This window comes from Pieris brassicae, chromosome Z (genome assembly GCF_905147105.1).
Source record: "Pieris brassicae chromosome Z, ilPieBrab1.1, whole genome shotgun sequence".
Taxonomy (NCBI): domain Eukaryota; kingdom Metazoa; phylum Arthropoda; class Insecta; order Lepidoptera; family Pieridae; genus Pieris; species Pieris brassicae.
Genome location: NC_059680.1, coordinates 9,525,584 through 9,545,440, shown reverse-complemented (window position 1 = coordinate 9,545,440; position 19,857 = coordinate 9,525,584). Strand labels below are relative to the sequence as shown.

The following is a 19,857-nucleotide window of genomic DNA, read 5'->3' as shown; positions in this document are numbered from 1 at the left end:
GGATATCGTCGAGTTAAAATTCTTGAAAAGTTGTAAATCCGTGCCCCTAATAAGTACAGCGATTTTCTAATTATTTTTTTTATATTCTCTGTATTGCGTCGTCAGTGTCCAACTTCTCATGTATATATATTTCACATTTATCAATCACATTCAGAAATGTTCGAGGTTAATCTACTAAAAGAGCTTCCCACAGCAATTGTCATCAACCCACCGTCTTTTTTGGTAAGAGCCACCAAGTTTGCCCCATATAAAATATACACAATAGCTTGGTTTACCTCTCCGATAAGCATTTTATTTCTAAGTTTCCTAAGTGACTCTAAAACACAAGCACCTGTTTCTCCAACACTAAATGATATAAATTCTTTTAGATAGGGTGACAGCCCATCCAAGTCAGCAGCTAAAACTGGTTTAAATAAATTTATTATTATCAATGGCGCTACAACCTTTTTAGGCCTAGGCCTCAGATTTCTGTGTCTGTTTCATGATCATTTGTTAATCTAATAGGCATAGGTGAACAGCCTTCTGTGCCGGACGCACGCTGTCGACTTTTTTTTGGGGTCTATGGTAAGCCGGTTACCTCACGATGTTTTCCTTCACCATTCGAGCGAATGTTAAATGCGCACATAGAAAGAAAATCCATTGGTGCACAGCCGGGGATCGAACCTACGACCTCAGGAATGAGAGTCGCAGGCTGAAGCCACTAGGCCAACACTGCTTAATCATCACATAATCAATCAAATCAATTTATAGGTTTTAGAATTTCGTATAAGCGTTTTTTTATCTTATAATTATATTTACATTTAAAAAACTTAGCTTAATTTAAAATTATAGAGTTGCCCACATATACACAACATATTATATAATCGGACTTCAGGGTAATTAAGGTCTTTGGCAGTAACTGCAGAGACATTTAACACCTGATAAACGATAACTCTGCCAAGAACCCAGTGAATGCAAACTAATCCACACGAAGCTCAGGGGCTACTTTTATAATCGTAAGTGGAACTGTTACATAGCGCCTTAACAGTGCCACTACTTTCTTCTGGGTTTTAAGGGGTTACAATTTACTAGTACAATCTCTTAAAAATAACTCACATGAACTTATAAAAAACAAACAAAATAATCGGCAATAAATTCAACGTCACAACATCAGTCTTGAATAAAAACTTATAAAATCCCTTAATTGCTGCCGTGGTGTCTGGGACCCCAAAGAATTCATGTTCGTATCTTTTTAGACATTGAATTTAGCATGCGTTTTTGGGTTATCAAATAATTCAAGCGAGATTATTAAATATATAATGTTTTTTTTTAATAATTTTAGATTAGTAGAAATATGGAGCCTTAATGGAGAGTGAAATTGAAATGGGCTATCATGAAATTTCTTAAAACAATCCAGTTGAGATACTGATGAGGTTCAGGAGGTACAGGTGAGGATACAGGGAGGATGTTCCTAAAGCCAGTAGCATTTTTTATACTATGACCGCCTATAAGCTCAAACGTATTGGCATCGCAAGACCGAACGAAAGGACGATAATTTTGTTTGAGGTTTCCACATAAGTTTTGTAATTTAACTTTCAAGCTTCGACAGATATTTCTATAAAAATAAATACAATATAAAATTATTATAAATCAATCACAATAAGCTATTATATCTTAATACATATATTTATTTAACATAAAAATATTCGCCTGATATATTTTAAACGTAAAGTTATCTAGTGCCATTAAAGTTGACATTTATTATTTTTAAACGTTTACGTCAAATCTTGATAGAATGTTTCAATATTTTGGTGTTTACAGAATTTGAGTTTTATAAATATAATATTTACAAATTGTTAAAAAATAAATACCTATATCAAAGTGAATTCCTGATATTCTCTTGCAAGAGCTACTACAACAATTTATAACTCGAAAATCATAAGTAACAATCATAAAAATAATAAGTAATCAATATAAAAATTAAATCCATGTACAAATAGAGTATATACTTTAAAATTGGTTTAGTGAATTAGCTTATAATATAAATAATTATATTTTCTTTAAAGCTTAAGCCTAACCAACTCGCTGAATTGAGAGACATATTGGCAAAGAATAAGGTAAAGGTTTAGAATTACGTCGCCCGCCACTCCTAGATAATTTGATGATTCTGAATATGTAGGAGTTTCGGGGGACCTTGATTGGAACACCACCAAGAGAGTTTTTGCTGCCGGATTTGCGTCTAAGTATTTAAAAAAAATTCTATTGAAAATTCAATCATTAAATGTATTATGAAATATATGACTATAAGTTTATACCCAATTGAACAATGCGTGAAGACATCATTTTCTATCTTGATGGCGTCATCCTAACTAGATAAATATTAACATAATATATAATTATTAACATAATATATAATTATTAGAATATCTTCAAATGGCTTATTATTTACATATCATCAATTTGAAAAATATCTATGTCTATTTACCAACAAAAAAAATAATAGCGTAAACCACGTGTTATTAATTATTCTATATTTTAATACACGGAATAATCGTTGCAGAAGTCGCAAGAGACTTCTATACAAACAAGTTGAACAAAAAGTAACTTTTTAGAATCGCTTATTCTGTCATAGTTTGAAGACAACGGTTATATTTTGGTTCAGCGGTCATGGCACAAATTTTCATACAAAATGAATGAACGAAATCTGATTACCGCTAAGGTCACGTGGGAAAATCAATTGTCTCGTTTTTTCGATGAGAGGTCATCGTAGGGCCCCTGTACAATATTTAACAATCTTCTGTCAGCCAAACATAACGGGTAAAAGTGGACGGTATGGTTTATACCATATAACAATATCCGAGAAACTTGTACTATAATAATTGTAGTGCTAATATGTTTGCGATTAATGTATCTGCTCTACAAACTACTGCGAGACCTGAGATTTTCAATAATTATTTATCCAATTTGAAAACAGTATTTACATTAAAAACCGCGACTACAACTCTTTAGGCGCAACCAATTAAGGGATAATTATAGTTCCGTCTATTTAGTTATTAATTTTCTGTTACATTGGCCTGTTGCTTCCTTATACCACTACAGCTGGGGCCCTCACCGTTATCGTTTGTTGTCGAATTATTCATCTTTAGTTGCAGAAAGGGTTCAGAGTTCACTTTGCAGGCGGCATCTTCTTTATTACTTTGTGCAGGTTGATCACTACTTTGGTCTTGAATATAATTCAATAGCTTCCCAAAGTACTCTTTCTGTAAAAAATCAGTAACCTTTGTCATATTTTATTATTATTAAAACAGGAGGAAATTGGTAACTCAAACTAATAAGGGAAACAATTTCTTTGTAAAAAATAATTACAGTCCAAATCTGATTTACATATTTATATGTATCTACATATTCCTATATATATTAAAATTTTATAATTGAGTAAAATTATTTTTATCAAATCTCATGTAGTTCAGTCAATAAAAGATATTTTTATTGAGCGAAATGGACCAAGAAAAAATAAAGTTCACAAATGTCAGTAATAATCCATAAACCAATTTTACAATAAAAAATTATAACTTTTCCAAAGCAAGCGCAAGTGGCAAACTTCACGTAGGATGAAAAAGGGACACAATTAGGCCGTAAAGCGAGACAGCAATAACATGGCTGACAAATTGCAGAATTTTAGATTTTTTCAAAGCGATCGTTCCGGCCGTACGGCATTGACTTAGACATTCATCGGACATACTGTCTGTCTGTCATAATCTGTTTAAGGCATATATGAAGACATTTAGCACACTGCGAAATTTGTTTAATAGGTTGAAGAAAAAGTTTCTTCGCATTTTTTAAGAAAATTCACAACATTTTTTAATATAGTTTCTTTACATTTAACTAAAGTATGTAGGTACCATTTTGTTCGATAACATTTTGCCATCTTGTAGGTAGCGACATGATCCCATTGCTATAGAAATTTTAAGTTTTGGGGGTCGTCTCGTGATGGTAACCTGACACTGTCTAAAGAATACTGAAGAGACCGAAACAGATAGAAATCTGAAGCCATCCCAGCCAAGCTCTCTTAATTTTTGCTGAGGGGCTAAAGATGTGTGAGGTCGAGCGTTATCATGATGAAATACCACACCCCTTCTGTTGATTAATTCCGGCCGCTTTCTCTCAACTTCTTGCTTTAATCTTATCAGCTGTTCGCAGTAGAGTTCAGAATGGATGGGCATGTCTGGTGGTAACAGCTCATAATGAATAATGCCTTTCCAATCCCAAGACACACTAGCCACAGCATCGCCTTGTTGCAAGTTAACCCGGGTTGCACTAGGTCCATAAACACTTTTTTTTCGCGGTTTGCGTCGCATTTTTACTTTTTTTGTAGTAAAATTTTAATTCACTTTATTAGATTCACTCATCTTGACAGTACGCAAAATAAATAAAAATCACACATTTTCCTAATTTGAACTTGGAATTATCTTCTTTAAAATTTAAACTTTTAATGATACCAAAACCAGCCAGATACAAATAGTATAGCCAAAGAGATTTTATTACAAGTTCATACCTACTATAATGCGAAAATACTTTTTCCCCAACCTAATTTTTAACTGCTTATATAGGTGTCGTTTAATGATTTAAAAAACTATTTCCTTTATAATTTTTCAAGCGCCTTCCAAGAACGCCTTCAAAATTACACAAAAATAATAATTTTAATTGTATTTGTGATTCTTACCCGAAGCAGATTACGGTAGTATTTGTATCTCTCATAGGGTGGAAGGAATCCTCTTCTGTAAATGTTCTGAGCCAAAGTCTAAAATAAACATTGCTTTTATGAAATAGTTCAGTTTAAAAAGGCATACAATTTCACACAATAAGTCATAAAACATATCGCATGGCATGAATTTTCGCAGATTTTTTTGCAAAACTTATCAAACAAATGCATCTAGACTATAAGATTTATCGCGTAGCAGAAATTAACAGAAGATTTTTTTAGCTTCTGGTTCAGAAAAATATGTTTTATGTTCAGTAAGTCTCTCAGGACTCCTCATAAAGGAATTATCTGTTTAGAAACATCTTAACCCAAATGTCACGTATAGCGTTTGCATTTTATTCGTTACGCCACAGCCTATATATATATTTCGCTTAACAACAATCATATCTAATTATTCGCTGTGCACAAAACATATGTAATATTGTTCAGCCAGATTTCCAGGGTCCAATTTGACGGATAGTCAAGCCTGGTCATTACTACATACAAGAGTATATACACCAATATACTCTTGATGGCCAAAGATTATACAATTGTGTTTAGTCTCTTTTGTTATAGACTACATTGTATGGGGGCCATTAAATCTTACGTAAACAGATTTACTGCAATTTATCTTACATCCAAACCCCCCCCCCCCACTCCTTATGTCAATAAGAGTACGCAAAGCTTTGACGTATTAATTCTTTGTCGTTTTCGAGTATAAACAATGTGTGGGTAATTACTGTTGACGTAACCACCAAATAAGAAAATCTTACTTAATCTATTATAAATACTTTAACGGCTCCATGGTTTGTATAACGGCCCCAGTTGTATGCTTTCTTAGTATCAACTAAGTAGGGTAAACAGATGTAAACCCGAAAAAAATTAACACACACGCGCTAACAAAACAAAAATATTATTACTCATTTATTATAATAAAGTTTGGTGATTTAAGAAGCTTCATAAGATCTAACTACCCGCACTTTTATTTTATAAAATTCGCATCGTCAATTAATTAATATTTTATGGTTCTTAGTTGAGTTAAAATATATTGAAATCGTCATTATATTATATAATTAGTCCCAATTCTATAAATCAAATAGGTACTGAATTTTTCAGTTTAATCTCAAATGTTTTCTTTTATTTTAATTACTATTTTAAATTTAAAACAAAACAATTCGCATCAGACGCAAGCTTTAAAACAATTTTGTAATCTCAAAGCAGACGTTAGACAAGTTCAACTTTTAAAAATATTTATTGAAACGCAAGCAGAAACAATACTTACACTAGCAATCGAGGCGATTGTTTCTGCAGTTGGGACGTATGGCGCCAAAATTGTTAGTGGCTCTTCTTGGTTGGTCACATCACTGAAATGTATAAAAATATGCAGGTCTAACGATATTTCAATCAGCTCCGAAAGTTGTGGGTTTGACCGAGAAAACTTTAAAAGATTTTTTTAAAGCAGTGAAATAGTTTTAGATAATTATTCATTGTATTGCCTTTGGTTAACATATACAACATGGATCCAATAATATCCAAATTAAAAACCCCAAGACAAACAATCCGCGAAAATACAGGACACCGTGAGTAATTTCTGCAAAAACCCGTCATCTTTTAGTCGATACAAACTCCGGGGAAATAAATACAGATAACACAACTTTCTCTACAGCTGTGATACTTTTGACATTCAACACCTTTTGTCTTCAGTCACCGTGACCATGCACGCTGTAAAGCACGCGAAACGTCGGAAAATTTTAAATTTATGTAAATAATTATAAGTTTATAATAATACAAATAGCTTTAATCCGGTTGAAAAAATTGTTTTCTTTTAATTATTCATTACCTATCTCAAAATAGTTTACCATTACCGTAAGGTGCTAATTGAGCAGACACTTTAATAATACCAAAATATATATTACCTTGAAAATGCGTGCAATGTTTCACTCTGGTTTTCTTGTTCGACGTGTTCCAACGCACTCATAATTGAAGCTGGTGTATGGTAGAGAGTGGGTTCCAACGGTAAATCCCGACACTGTATGAATTCGATTATTAATCGATAAATTCGATTAATTCTAAGTAACTTCTCTATTTAATACGAGTTTTGTTTTAGAATTTCGTATATTTTATATTAAAAAAAATTCAATTCAAATATTATAACAATAATATATATATATGAAACTTGTATAATTCTAAATACTTAGATTTAGACCTATTTTTTAATTTAGTAAGATTAGACATTTTTATATATTATATAGTTACACACCGATATCAATATAGGTAGTATCATGACTAAATGATTTTTCAAAGTTGGCGTGGCACCTTGACAACATCGCAGCGCAGTTTCCGTGTCACTCGGCAATTCCTCGGACAATTTGAATAATATGGTATTGTTCATTATATATCTGTAACAGTGTGAATTAAATAAGTTTTAACGTGCTTCCAATACGAAATAGATCTTATTTTATTTTAAACACTACTACGCTACTTGACAAATATAAAAACAAACACATAAAAGTTATCAAAATACAATTTAAAAAAATCATAACCTTATTAAAGATTTGTTCTAACAAGTTTTACTCTATACCAATTTAATACACCACTTTTGACATCTGTCAGTTTTGTTTTTTTTTATTTATTAATTTATAACACTACTCCAGGAACTTTTTGTACCACATTTTTTTCCAAAAATAAAAACAATATACATTTAATTAATTCTACTAGTTCGCGAAATACGCCCCGGCTGGATCAGTAATATTTGTCAGTTTTGGTTCCATAGTGACATGATCTGTTTAAAACACAGATTGAAATGAAATAATCGACACTTCAAAATGTGGATCAAACTTAGTTATTAGGAACTACTATATCTATTACTAATTCCAATAGGTATTGTAATTCTAATTCGTCACTCTTTTTAGGATCGTATTTTTATAAATATTTATTTATGATCAAATATTCCTTCACAAGTAATCATAGTCATCATTCATTCTATTTGATCATTCGGTTCATTGGGAACATTCCTAGTATTATACAAAGAAAAAGGGTTTACTAACACAATTTTATGCAAAAACTTAATTAGTTTTTACCCTGGGCCACAATGTACAAAAGTGCGGGCCATAAAAAAAACTAAATACTATGCCGCCTTCTTAAATTTTGATTAGGTGTCAAATGTGATTATTAAATTGATAATATACTATAGTATATTTATTCTTGGTATTAAATACTTACTCAACACTTCTATCTGCACTTCGAGCTTGGTTATCTCTCCATTTGAATAATAATTTGAATGCAGCCAACTGGCGGGAGTTTAATATTTTGTTAGACCGATTATATAACTCCAAATAGCTGCATTGTCTAAATTCTGGTTTCATGTATTTCTGAAATAATAACCCCTAATTATAACGAGGAAACATTTGTATTGTATGAATTAATAACAAATTACGATTTATATTAAAAATATTTTCACAATAAATATCGCGTTGTATGTAGTCTTTAAACGTTAGACTCATCATGTCACTTATGACCCGTTATGAATTATGATCCTTCAGAGCAGTCTTAACTAACCTTTTATGTGCCCACCTTAGACCACCCAAAATCACCCAGTTATTACACAGATTATTTAATAGTATTTCTAAGTAATTTACTTACATATAAACAAATTCGCTTGCTATTTTCAAAAACTTGTCTTAAGTTCATTCTGCTCGGATCCCTCAATAACAACTTTTTCATTTCGCGCCAAATATATATCAAATAATGAGTATCCATGCGGGCGTATAAAATCATTTCACTGGGCAATGGTCTTACTTGCCAATCTGCCGTTTGATATCTATAAAACATTTAAAATATTTATTAAAATTCAATTTTAGTTGGCTGCTTTTTGGTCTTTTAAAAGTAATATGACTCTCAAAATCACTCTCTCATACACAAGCTTGTGCAAATGTCTTCGATAATATAATTGGCAAGCTTTAAAAAAAATATGTGATTTCCATATCATTGATTGATTGATCAAGTGTTGGCTTTTGTGAAGTTTGCTAGAAAATTAACGATTTTACGCTAAGCAAATACGGCTAACCTATCCCAACATAGGGAATTAACAAAACAAAGCTTACTAATAAAATATACCTAACTAATCGACACGTCTGACACACCACATAAATATTTTCGTTTCTCAAATGCACACCTTAATAAACATACCTTTTATCCGTTTCAACATTGCAGAATCGCTTTAAGAGGTCTAACAATTTTTTCCCTTTAAAATTAAGAACCAAAGAGGCCTCGTATGTATCAAACATTCCAACTACATACACACCAAAATCACGTTGAAGCCACCGTATGTCATTACATGCACCATGAAACACCTAAAATTATACATGATTTAAACAGTGTTGTCATATATGTATATATATATAACACACATATTCTTAGTTTAACAGGTTTAAATTAAGATTGAATTGAAATTGAGCGTGAATGAACTAACTGTAACTACAGTGCAACATTTGTGTATTTAAAGATATCATTGTGCCAGAGAGACACTTTAATAAAATATTTTTTTTTAATTTGAACAAATTACAATAATACAACTGAGTTGAGTTAAATACCATTAGGTAAGATTAAATTAAATCTATATAAATGAAAATAAATTGGAAACATGTTGCTAAGCTCAAAGACGGTTGAATAATTGTTTTATTTATTCCTTATACTCGAAGGATGGTTATTGTGAAGAGAAAAGAACAAGAGTTTTTTTAGTACTAAAGTTTGTATAGAAAAGAGAACAGTCTATGTGGGTAGAATATCAAAATATTCCATATTTTGGTCTATGTGGGTAGAATAGCAAAATATTCCATATTTTGGTCTATGGGGGTAGAATATCAAAATATTCCATATTTTGGTCTATGTGGGTAGAATAGCAAAATATTCCATATTTTGGTCTATGTGGGTAGAATAGCAAAATATTCCATATTTTGGTCTATGTGGGTAGAATAGCAAAATATTCCATATTTTGGTCTATGTGGGTAGAATAGCAAAATATTCCATATTTTGGTCTATGGGGGTAGAATAGCAAAATATTCCATATTTTGGTCTATGTGGGTAGAATAGCAAAATATTCCATATTTTGGTCTATGTGGGTAGAATAGCAAAATATTCCAAAAAGATAGGCTAAGTGAAAAAATCAGAGTGGAAACAAAGTTTGAATGTAAAAAATAAATAATAAGAGGTTTTTACGAATTTCGTTTGCGCTAAGAAAGTATATATCGTAGGTGATGAGTTATCTTTAATGTGTTAGTCAAATTTGTATTACCTTTAGTTTCTTTGGGTTTGTAAATGATTCATTCAGAAGATGCAAGTGTTCACGGAGCTTCAAAGCATCAATCACAAAATCCTGATTTTGAATGGAAATTTGTACCAAACATGTGTAACCTAGAAATAATATAAGAAATTTATCATTGATAAAACTGGTGCTTTGACTACTTTAGTCTAACATTTATTTGGAAATAAAAACTGTGTTCTTTAAAAATTGCAATAAAGTACAGTCATGAAACAATATAATAATATAACATAGAATTTTGTGGTCCAAAAAAACATTGTGTTATGTTCTGAAAATGCTTATTTTATGATTATGAATTTATTTTAATGCTTAAAATAAAATATGTTTAACTTGTTTTACAATATTTATTTAAACTAAGCTTGATTATGTTTTCATATATTACTATACTTTATTTTTATAGTGCCACACTGTTAGCTATCAAGCTAGCACCTTAGTAGTAGGAAGTACATACCTTGGTAAGAATAATAACTATGGTGTTCCAAATCCACTGCTATTTCATTAACAAGATTTAATGCATTTAGAAGGTTCTGAAGCTTTTCCATTGTATCAACATATGTGAATTGTGTGGATTCGATTGGTGGTGGAAATTCTAAAGGTTGGTCATCTTCTTCCATAAAATGTTTGGGAGGTTCATAAAGGTCTAACTCAATTTGGTAAGGGTGTGTGTATCTGTTGATATGATAAGTTTATTATAACACATTAACAGGGTGATATATGTTTTACCTCAATACCCATTTGTATCTTTCAAATAGTATTTACAAAGGCAGAGCTTTGGCTACATAATTATTAACCATTACTATAAAATACAGAATATGATTTTAAATTATGCATTGCCCAAACAAGACTGATTATATCTATTTAGTTTTGTTGATTTTCATGATTACAATTATGCAACATAAATTGTATTAGAAAAATTGCTATTTTGAACACATCATTTTGCCAATTAATTCATAATTTTTGAAGTGAAACTTCTTTGTATGAGGGTAACATTTATACAGATGAAACATAATAATAATAATATTAGCGTCACAAAGAAGCGCAGCGTTTTTGTCGAAAATAAAGGATATAGATAATTAGACAATGTTGAAACATGAACTGATATTGCATATTTTACTTATCATAATACCATTAATTACAAATTACATTTATAATTTGTATTAATTTTCTATTAATATTTTGGTGACAATTCATTTCAATAAATTCCTAACATATCTTCTTTAGTCCCTCTCTCTAAGGCTCGGAAATCTAAATTTTTAGATTTGTATAAACATGAACTTAAAGACTTAATAATTAGTTTACCAAAGAAGTTTCACTTCTGACGTGTACTTTGTATGCACACATTTTTTTCATTACTACTAAAAATTCAAGCTTACCCAATACCATTGCCATCATCATCAACCTCAAGTTGGAACTGAAGAGGTTGTATATTGTTGGGTTTATAAGTAATAATTGGCTTCCAAAGTGAGTAAGTGTTATCAATCTTGTCTTTGAAGTTTAGTTGTGGCATGACTGTGTTACTATCTGGTAGTAAACTAAATGTATTGTTCTAAAACATAAACAATAAGTATTAAGTGTTTAATAACGAAATTTTAATACCATTTAGAAAAATATAATTGTTATTACAAAATGTAAAAAAAAATAATAGTTATGATATTTTAATTTATATGTTAATAATTTTGTGTAATTTATATAGCATTACCCTTCTAAATGTCTTGACAGGATTTACAATTGGTTTGTTGAAAATCTGCTCATTTGTATGTTTGTCTCCATTTTTTACTTTCTCAATCTTCAACTTGACTTTATCTAGTTCATCATTGTTAATATCCATTAGCTTTTCTAAATTATTTTCTATTTCTCCGCTGTTGCAAAGAATTAATAAATATGGTTAGAAATACATATTATAATAAGTTTTACTATGTTATACTTTACAAAAATTGTTATATAAAACTTTTATCTAAAAAAATATTAAAAGGAACATTACTTATTTCTATAGATAAGCTATAAACTTAAGATGATCAAATAGTATTTTTTAAATAATAGAAGATTTTGTACTTTTAGCCAATGCTGTTATAATTAAATATAGTTCAAGTTACTGTAAGGTATTTGTTGTTAACAACTTACTTTTTAAATTTGGTTTGTTTGGGGTAGTCATGATTTATTAAATAATTAGATAATACTATAGTGTTATTGCTGAGTTGATCAGTGGCATTTCTAAAATGCCGATGAGATGCGTAAAGCTTCCGTGACAAATCTCTTGGTAAATTATTAGATTTTAAAATAGCTTCCTGTAAAAGCTTATGGGCATTCTGAAATAAAAACAGTAACTGTGTTTAATGTCATTATTTGATAGTTTGTTAACTAGGTTAATAGCTTTACTTTAAAAACTGCTGGTTTGAATTAAGCAAAATATTATATTGTTAGTAGTCCATATCTGAAGGATGTCAGATAAACATCATATAAAATAACATCATGCTGTTTGAGTATGAATGATAAATGATGCAGGAAAATATATTTATTTAGGTGAGCTTCCATTGCCTGTTCTGTTAAAGATACGAAAATATATGTATTTTAAGAATGAATTCTTTCCCTTTTATTTTCTCATTGACTTAGCATCCAAGGAACATGTTATTAATTCTTATTCATAGTAATATTGTTTGATTTTAATGTATATATTACGAGACCTTATACTTTTGAAATAACTCCAAAACAATGATCGCGCGCTTTTATTGTGGGTCTCAAATTTAAAACGCCGTGAACTTAAAAATCTAGACACACATGATAAACGATTTCACAGCATCTTTTAGAGGTAATACACCATTTTATTGTTTTGTTTCGTGAAATATCGAAGTTTATTTACCTACACTGAAGTCAGAAACTCACTATGGCGGACGTTGAGCATCCACGTGCATAGAATAAGAGAATACTTGCAAAACTAAATGTAAACCCATTATCAAAGTTTAATTTAAAAAAGCATTTTAATTTTAGAATTGATATACTGACCTGTGTCATTTCTTCAAGGTTGATATGATCTGGAGGATCGTGGGCAGTTCCACATGGTTCAGCCATTTAAGTAACGGTTCTTGAAATGATGTTTTACAAATTAATCACACTTACTGAAATAATAAAATAATAATATTAAGCGTAATCCTGCGAGTTCCAACTTCTACCTTCAGTTTCCTGCTCCAAAAATATTCATATACAGAATTAAATTCTAAAGAAGGAGACAGAGAGACTAGATTTTTTTTTAATTTTATGGCCTGATAACGAGAACTTTAAGCCAAGAGGGATAGAGACAAGAGGTCATAGCAGCCACGGTAATCGTAAATTAACGGTATTTGTTCTCGCGCCCTCTTATTTGCAGCCCCTGAAATAAAATAACAACAATATTATATTTGAAAATTGGATTATAATTATATATATTGTGTACCCGGCATAAAGTATAGTTTTGCTATATAAAATTATTAAAAAAATATTCTTAATGTAGTATGGCATTTGCAACAGCTTGAACGAGGGGTTTAGACAAGGTGCATTAGAGTTACATGTAAAAAATCGAAAACTTTATTTACATTGAAAATGACAGGTCATTTCTTTTCTATTAAGCTATAGTTTTCTGAAATTCGCACATCCTAGTTGTATTGGATATCTTTTATTGGTATTTATATTGTAAGTCTTTAAAATTGTTCATTACCTTGAAAAAATACATTGTGTAACTTGTAAGTAAAATATACTTGTTTATAGTTAATATACCATTTAAAATCATAAAGCAAAACAGTACATTTTATTTATATATTTCAGATGTAAAATCAGTAACTAATGAACTTAATTAGAATTTCTAAATATATTATTGTAATAACATTAGAAGCTAATGATATAATATTGATATATATTTACCAAATCAAGTGAATATATGCTTCATGAGCTTTAGCAATATAAAATCTAGTGAACAATACTGTTTTGTTCACTAGATTTTATTAAAACTTTAATTGACAATAAGCTGCAAAGTGGCAAGTTAAGTCTATTTTTAAGTTGCGAATAAAGTAAAAAGTTATTAGTAAGTGTCCATCAATTTTACAAATTTTATTTTCAAACTTTAAATTTTAAAGTTACATAACTTTGTCAGTTTCTTATTTGATCAAAGAGCTAACTAAATAAATACTTTCTTATCAGAAATAAAGCAGATTATAAGAAAACGTAAAAGTATTAACAGAAACCAACAATGGAGATTTATTATGTACCTGCAAATGAATTGGATAATGACGGGTGAAGTATATAATTCTATATCAGTTTTTTATAAGAGGGACAGCTGTGTTTTATAATTAATGTAAAAATAAGAGGAGTGGGATAAGCAATAATGGCCGGTGTAGTAACATAAATTTGAAATTGTTATGTTTGTTAAGGTTCGTAGTGTTATACAAAAAAAAACTTAAAGGTTATTTATAGAAGGGAAACGGACAGGAAGCTCATCTCATCACACTTTTCCGAATCTAACACTAAGTAAGTCTGTGGTAATCAGTAAAGTATTATACTCACTCAGATTTTGACTTGGATCGGTTGATAGCTACTTAATCTGTGGTTGATTGTTGTTCCTTGATATTTCTGAGTTGTATACTATCAACTGTGTAGTGTGTACATTGTACTGTGTAGACTGTAGACATTACAGACATTCGTAATACTCAGCTCATCTTTAGGTTTAGCGTTTGCGCCCTAAAATCTCTTATTGTGCGCATATGCTAGTGAGCAAAGGATAGAAAATACTTGTATTGAAGTCTGAAGACTAGCTACCTAGTTAAAGATAGGTATACTGGTAGGTATTAACGTCGATATTTTATGGGATAGGCAAACATTACATATTTAAGGCGTGTTTGTTTTATTTGTTGGATAAACCTTAATTGCCTTATTAAACATTAAACCTCTCATGTGCCTCTTTATCTATTCTTCTATTGTTTGACATGACTTTGGAAGATCCATTTTATGTTGTGAAAGAGTAAGTGTACCTATATTGTATATCTAATATATGTTCTATATTTCTACATGCTATTATTAAATTATTTTATTATCTCTTTTTATAATCAGTGGCTGTTTGGATTTATTTTGGATTTATTAATCTGTAATTTTGCATTGAGCATGACACGATTTTGCATATCAACAACAGTTATCGTACTTTATTCGGAAAAAATAATTTGTTTATTTATTTAAAATAGGGTTCTAAACCATTATTTTTATACATTTTTTTGTTATTAGATCCATTAATTAAGTTTTCTATTCCTTCACATAGCTTTAATATTCTATATTACTGTTATATTAGCTTGTTTATACAAAATATATGATGAGTTCAAATTCAACATATCAGACCATATCCTTCAATTGTTTTCTTATTATTCTTAAAAGTCTACATACTTCATGAGATCTCGCTTTTGTAACTAAAATGTTTTTGTTCTTTAATGTTACTTTGTAATTTGTATATATGACAATTATACAAAATGTTTACAACTTAAATTGTGATTTGTAGCTAATGAATAAATTACCTATGTATAAAATATATTTATTTATTCATCAGTGAGGTGTTCCGGGCATTAAATAAAACTCGTGGCTTGTACCTACGCTGGCAAGAGTTGTTAACATCTCCAGTACTTCCAAATTCTGCAGAAGTTGAATGGACGTCAATAGAACTTCGAAGTGCCCTGCGTAGTATAGAATGGGACTTAGAAGATTTAGAAGATACTATCAATATCCTTTTAAAATGTGGTCTTATTTGTAAACATTTTATAAACCTAATTTAGTTAAATAATGTTATGCTTATATTAAGGAGGGGCTTAGTACTTAGTTAAATAAAAATACCGAAATTGTTTTAAAAAATTGGTGTCATTCGAAATAAAATCTTAGCATAAAAAATATTAAAGTGAATATTTTCATTCAATACTAATAAATTATAGAAATATAGCACAACATTTCCAAAAATTTAACACAATTTAAAATTATGTCATGACAAATATTTCCTTATATAAACATAGGCATTGCAGAGAAAAATTCATCCAAATTTAAAATTGATCATAAAGAGATTTGTGACAGAAGAACTTTTATAGAGGCTACTAAGCAGGAAGTCCAGGTATGTTTTAGTTTAAGCAAGGTAACAACAAAAGTTAAAAGTATTCCCATTTGACTAAAAGGTTGAGGAATTGAACTGTGATTTTTCATTCTATTTAGTGTACATTACACTATGATAAATTGACTGATGGGAGATATGCTGACTAGTGGAAAGTTATTGTAGTTCATAATAAACATTTAACAGGTCATGAAGAACAAAACAAGTATCAACAGAAATATTGATAATGATGGAACAGCGCAAGAACCTCTTTTAGGTGATGGCAGTCCCAGAAAAAGCAGAAACATGTGGACTCCCACACCAAAATGCTCTAAGAAAAAATATTTGAAGCTAAATTCAGAGGCTGATAGTCCTAACAGGTGACATTAATTTTATAATGAACTCAATTAAAAATAATATTACATATTTCTCCTAATTTAAAGTCAAAGATCATATTTGTGATCACAACTTTTATACAAATATTTTCATTTGTAAACTAAATTAAATACACTGGTTTGCATATGATATAGAGAAGTTTATGACACTTTTAATTTTATTAATGGCATTAATTTATTTTTGTAATTCTTATAAAATTTCAGTAGAACTAATTAATAATATGTTTAAAGTACTGGACGTCACTCTAATAGTATTTTATCATGCCTTGTGTATGCCTGCCTTAGTGTTTTTTTAAAAGGTTAATTTTACAGGTCTAATGAATTTGAAAATGGAATGGGTCTGCCAGACCAAGAAGAAATGTTAGAAGCACAAGATGAGCAATTATCTATGATAAACAACTCTGTGAACACACTAAAATCTGTGTCTACTTACATTGGACATGAATTGAATGATCAGACAATGTAAGTTTATGTATAAGAAATTAAAATAAAACATAACTATGCTATTTTTTTATATGAAGTCACAACCAAGCTACTGCACAGTCATATAATGCAAGCCACTGGAGCCTATACACACACATTGGTTGGTGTGTTGTTGGCATTTGAAGGAGGAGTAGGCTGTTTTTAAATACTTGCTAGTCATGTATCCTTGGGATGATCCAACTAGAGCCTAAATTTGCTCTACTAAAATCTTATATAATAAAATGTTATTGGGCTACATATATTCTTACGAATTGCATTGGTTGCATGGTTTATTGTAAACCTAAGTGATTATTTTCTAGTCAATCCAGGGATTAGTTGATCCTTTATATGTGCCTAATCAACCATGTAAAAAACATTCATTTTGTAAATGATTTATTTGTTTTTCATTTATTTATTTTAAAAAATAAAATAATCTAAATCATGGTATTGCTTTTGAAAACAACTATGGTTTGCATTAAAGTTACAGTAGCAGTCTTTTTTACTAGTAATAAGATAAATAATATGTTTAGTGGACTGGGCGTCACTCTATGGTTATGGTTTGTGGACTCAGTTTCTGCACTTAGACTCTCAATAGGTCCGTTGTGCATAGACGTCACTCTAATATTATTACTTAATGTTCAGCTAACCAATAACTGACGAACTAATGGGTGAAATTTAATTGAAAATTATTTTCTTTACAGATTGATAGATGATCTAAACTCTGAAATGGAATTGACTGATTCGCAATTACACATTACGGTTATGAGAGTCACCAAGGCGTTACATTTAACTAATGGTATGCACTTAATAATATCTATTATCACAAATAAATGTTATAGACATAGTGCTTGAAAAAAGTGTCGTGAAATAGGACTATGCTAATGGAGGCTTTATGGTTGACGATAAACCTTGAGTTCCTGGCTTAAAAATGTACCCATGCTGGGGCATATGGCACTGGCCATACATACATATAACCCATGTTACCCATTACTGGATACGTAATGAGAGTATTATAAAGGGTAACGTTTCTGGTTTTGTAGGCGTAATTTTAGGGAGTACAGAACCGATTATTTACTTTTATCACCAATGGAAAACTATTCATAACTGGAATAGGTAATAGGCTTATTTGCTGTCTGGTTCGGAGAACAGATTTGTATATTTTCCTGTCCCTTTATGACGTGACTCTCTGCTGCCATTGTCATTATGTCACAGAGCTTGACAACGTCAAAGTCAAATCTGTTAAAACCGTTAATACTATTAATTTGTTTGATTCGCCAATATTGCTATATCTATAAGTTAGCAATTATTATCGTCGATAGTAATATTGATTCCTCAGTCATTATAATTTATTTTTAATTTAATACATTATTTACACAAATTAGTGCAAAACAATAGTGCTGATAGTATTACGTCGTCGTCTTATAGATGATTTTTAAATAATATTTAATGTCTATTTTTTTGTTTTTCAGATAAATATCAGTGTGCTGGCATTGTGATATTAATAGCAATTTTGTTATTATTATTAATTTTATTCGTTGTTTTATAAATATATAGTGAAACAAATGCTAGTCATAGTATCATTATTATTAGTGCAGTAAGTATCTTGCATGATTTGCTCTAGCGTAAGAATCAAATGATCTCTATTTTCATGTAATTTAATAATTCGAAATGTAATTAATTCATATTATCCAATCCTACCAGGATCTCATCGTAAGTAAACATATAATCAAAAAGTCCTGTGATCTATACTCCAAAGTTTAAGATTGTCGTGGATTTTCTTATTTATTTAATTAAAAGTGCTTATAACATTTGAACGCTTTGCACACTTGCCGTATTGTGATATTTGTACACGATAAGATTTTCATACTAATTCAATGGTTGTTAAACTTTGTGACAGCGTAAAATATACAGGAAGGCTTACTTTTGATTACAAGGCACACGAAACCTGATTATGATGGGGATTTGTCCATCATTCAAATGACCTAAACACATTTCTGTTCGTTTAAAAAAACAAGATTTTGAGGAATTGATAGAACTTCCTTTCGGAATATGTATTTTAATACATGCTATTAAAGCGATTTATAATAGATTAAGAATTAGGTATTTAAGTTTTTTTTGTTACTGAACAAGCATCGATGAAGAACAAGGTAAGTTTTTTAATTATTCCTTGACTGAGTTATTGGAATTTACTACTGTTTAACTGGCTGATACTTAAACACACAAGTGCACAAGCTTACAATACGACAAATGTGCTATTTACAAGTGATATTTTCCAACCAAAATTTAAAGGATAGACCATCAAATCGCCTTAATAGATATAAAATATACAATTTTGCAATAATTTGAAATATTGTTTTAATATTGTTATCTATTTTTTATGTGTTTTTGTTTTGTATAATTTAACTGTTACTCAAGCATTAGTAGAATACATAATTTTATTTTTATACTATAATTATTGTTATATTTTGGATGGTATTATCGTGGGGGTAAGTTAGGGTCGTCGTCATTCATTAAACCAGGCTTGCGATTGGCTATGGTAGGCGAGTGTAGCAGTCCTAAAGATCACCTTAAAAGCCTCATTGGGTTTTTGAATTAGATTTCAAGATTGAAATCTGAATACTTTACAAGGGAATTTAAATTCAGAAAACTAGTGTTGCCAACCTTCCATTAGTGAGTTGGAGAAATGTGTGTCAAAATATATTATACTGTAAACATTCAAGTCAAATTATTTATCAGGAGAATGAGTTTTAATTAACTATGGAATAAATAATAGTATTGTAATTGTTGTTTTTTATACATCCCCCGCAATCCACTTACTGAACATAACATCTGGTTAGTAACTTATTTTATATATTTGTTGAATTATTCAACAAATATC

At 30.1% G+C, this 19,857-nt stretch overlaps 2 protein-coding genes across 2 annotated transcripts; one reads left to right on the top strand and one right to left on the bottom strand.

The window, feature by feature from the left end:
* Positions 1–1,666: 1,666 nt before the first annotated feature.
* Positions 1,667–13,289, bottom strand: LOC123718680 (exosome component 10). The gene is made up of 14 exons (XM_045675381.1): positions 13,041–13,289; positions 12,162–12,346; positions 11,740–11,899; positions 11,414–11,586; positions 10,492–10,709; positions 10,014–10,132; positions 8,909–9,072; positions 8,363–8,540; positions 7,943–8,091; positions 6,981–7,119; positions 6,637–6,749; positions 6,003–6,084; positions 4,703–4,780; positions 1,667–3,239 (listed from the first exon to the last, which is right to left on the bottom strand). The coding sequence occupies exons 1-14, from the start codon at positions 13,104–13,106 to the stop codon at positions 3,033–3,035; spliced, it is 2,031 nt and encodes a 676-aa protein (XP_045531337.1). The 5' UTR covers positions 13,107–13,289; the 3' UTR covers positions 1,667–3,032.
* Positions 13,290–14,872: 1,583 nt separating this feature from the next.
* Positions 14,873–19,736, top strand: LOC123718883 (syntaxin-6). The gene is made up of 7 exons (XM_045675841.1): positions 14,873–15,024; positions 15,598–15,767; positions 16,052–16,146; positions 16,330–16,502; positions 16,830–16,979; positions 17,681–17,775; positions 18,449–19,736. The coding sequence occupies exons 1-7, from the start codon at positions 14,990–14,992 to the stop codon at positions 18,523–18,525; spliced, it is 795 nt and encodes a 264-aa protein (XP_045531797.1). The 5' UTR covers positions 14,873–14,989; the 3' UTR covers positions 18,526–19,736.
* Positions 19,737–19,857: the final 121 nt, after the last annotated feature.

Excerpts from the sequence above, each read along its gene's own strand:
- LOC123718883 (XM_045675841.1), top strand. The coding sequence starts at position 14,990 with ATGACTTTGGAAGATCCATTTTATGTTGTGAAAGA. Across the intron at positions 16,503-16,829 it reads GAGGCTGATAGTCCTAACAG|GTCTAATGAATTTGAAAATG; the intron begins GTGACATTAATT and ends TTAATTTTACAG. Across the intron at positions 16,980-17,680 it reads GAATTGAATGATCAGACAAT|ATTGATAGATGATCTAAACT; the intron begins GTAAGTTTATGT and ends TTTTCTTTACAG.
- LOC123718680 (XM_045675381.1), bottom strand. The coding sequence starts at position 13,106 with ATGGCTGAACCATGTGGAACTGCCCACGATCCTCCAGATCATATCAAC. Across the intron at positions 12,347-13,040 it reads ACCTTGAAGAAATGACACAG|AATGCCCATAAGCTTTTACA; the intron begins GTCAGTATATCA and ends TTTTTATTTCAG. Across the intron at positions 6,750-6,980 it reads TACTACCTATATTGATATCG|TGTCGGGATTTACCGTTGGA; the intron begins GTGTGTAACTAT and ends GAATTCATACAG.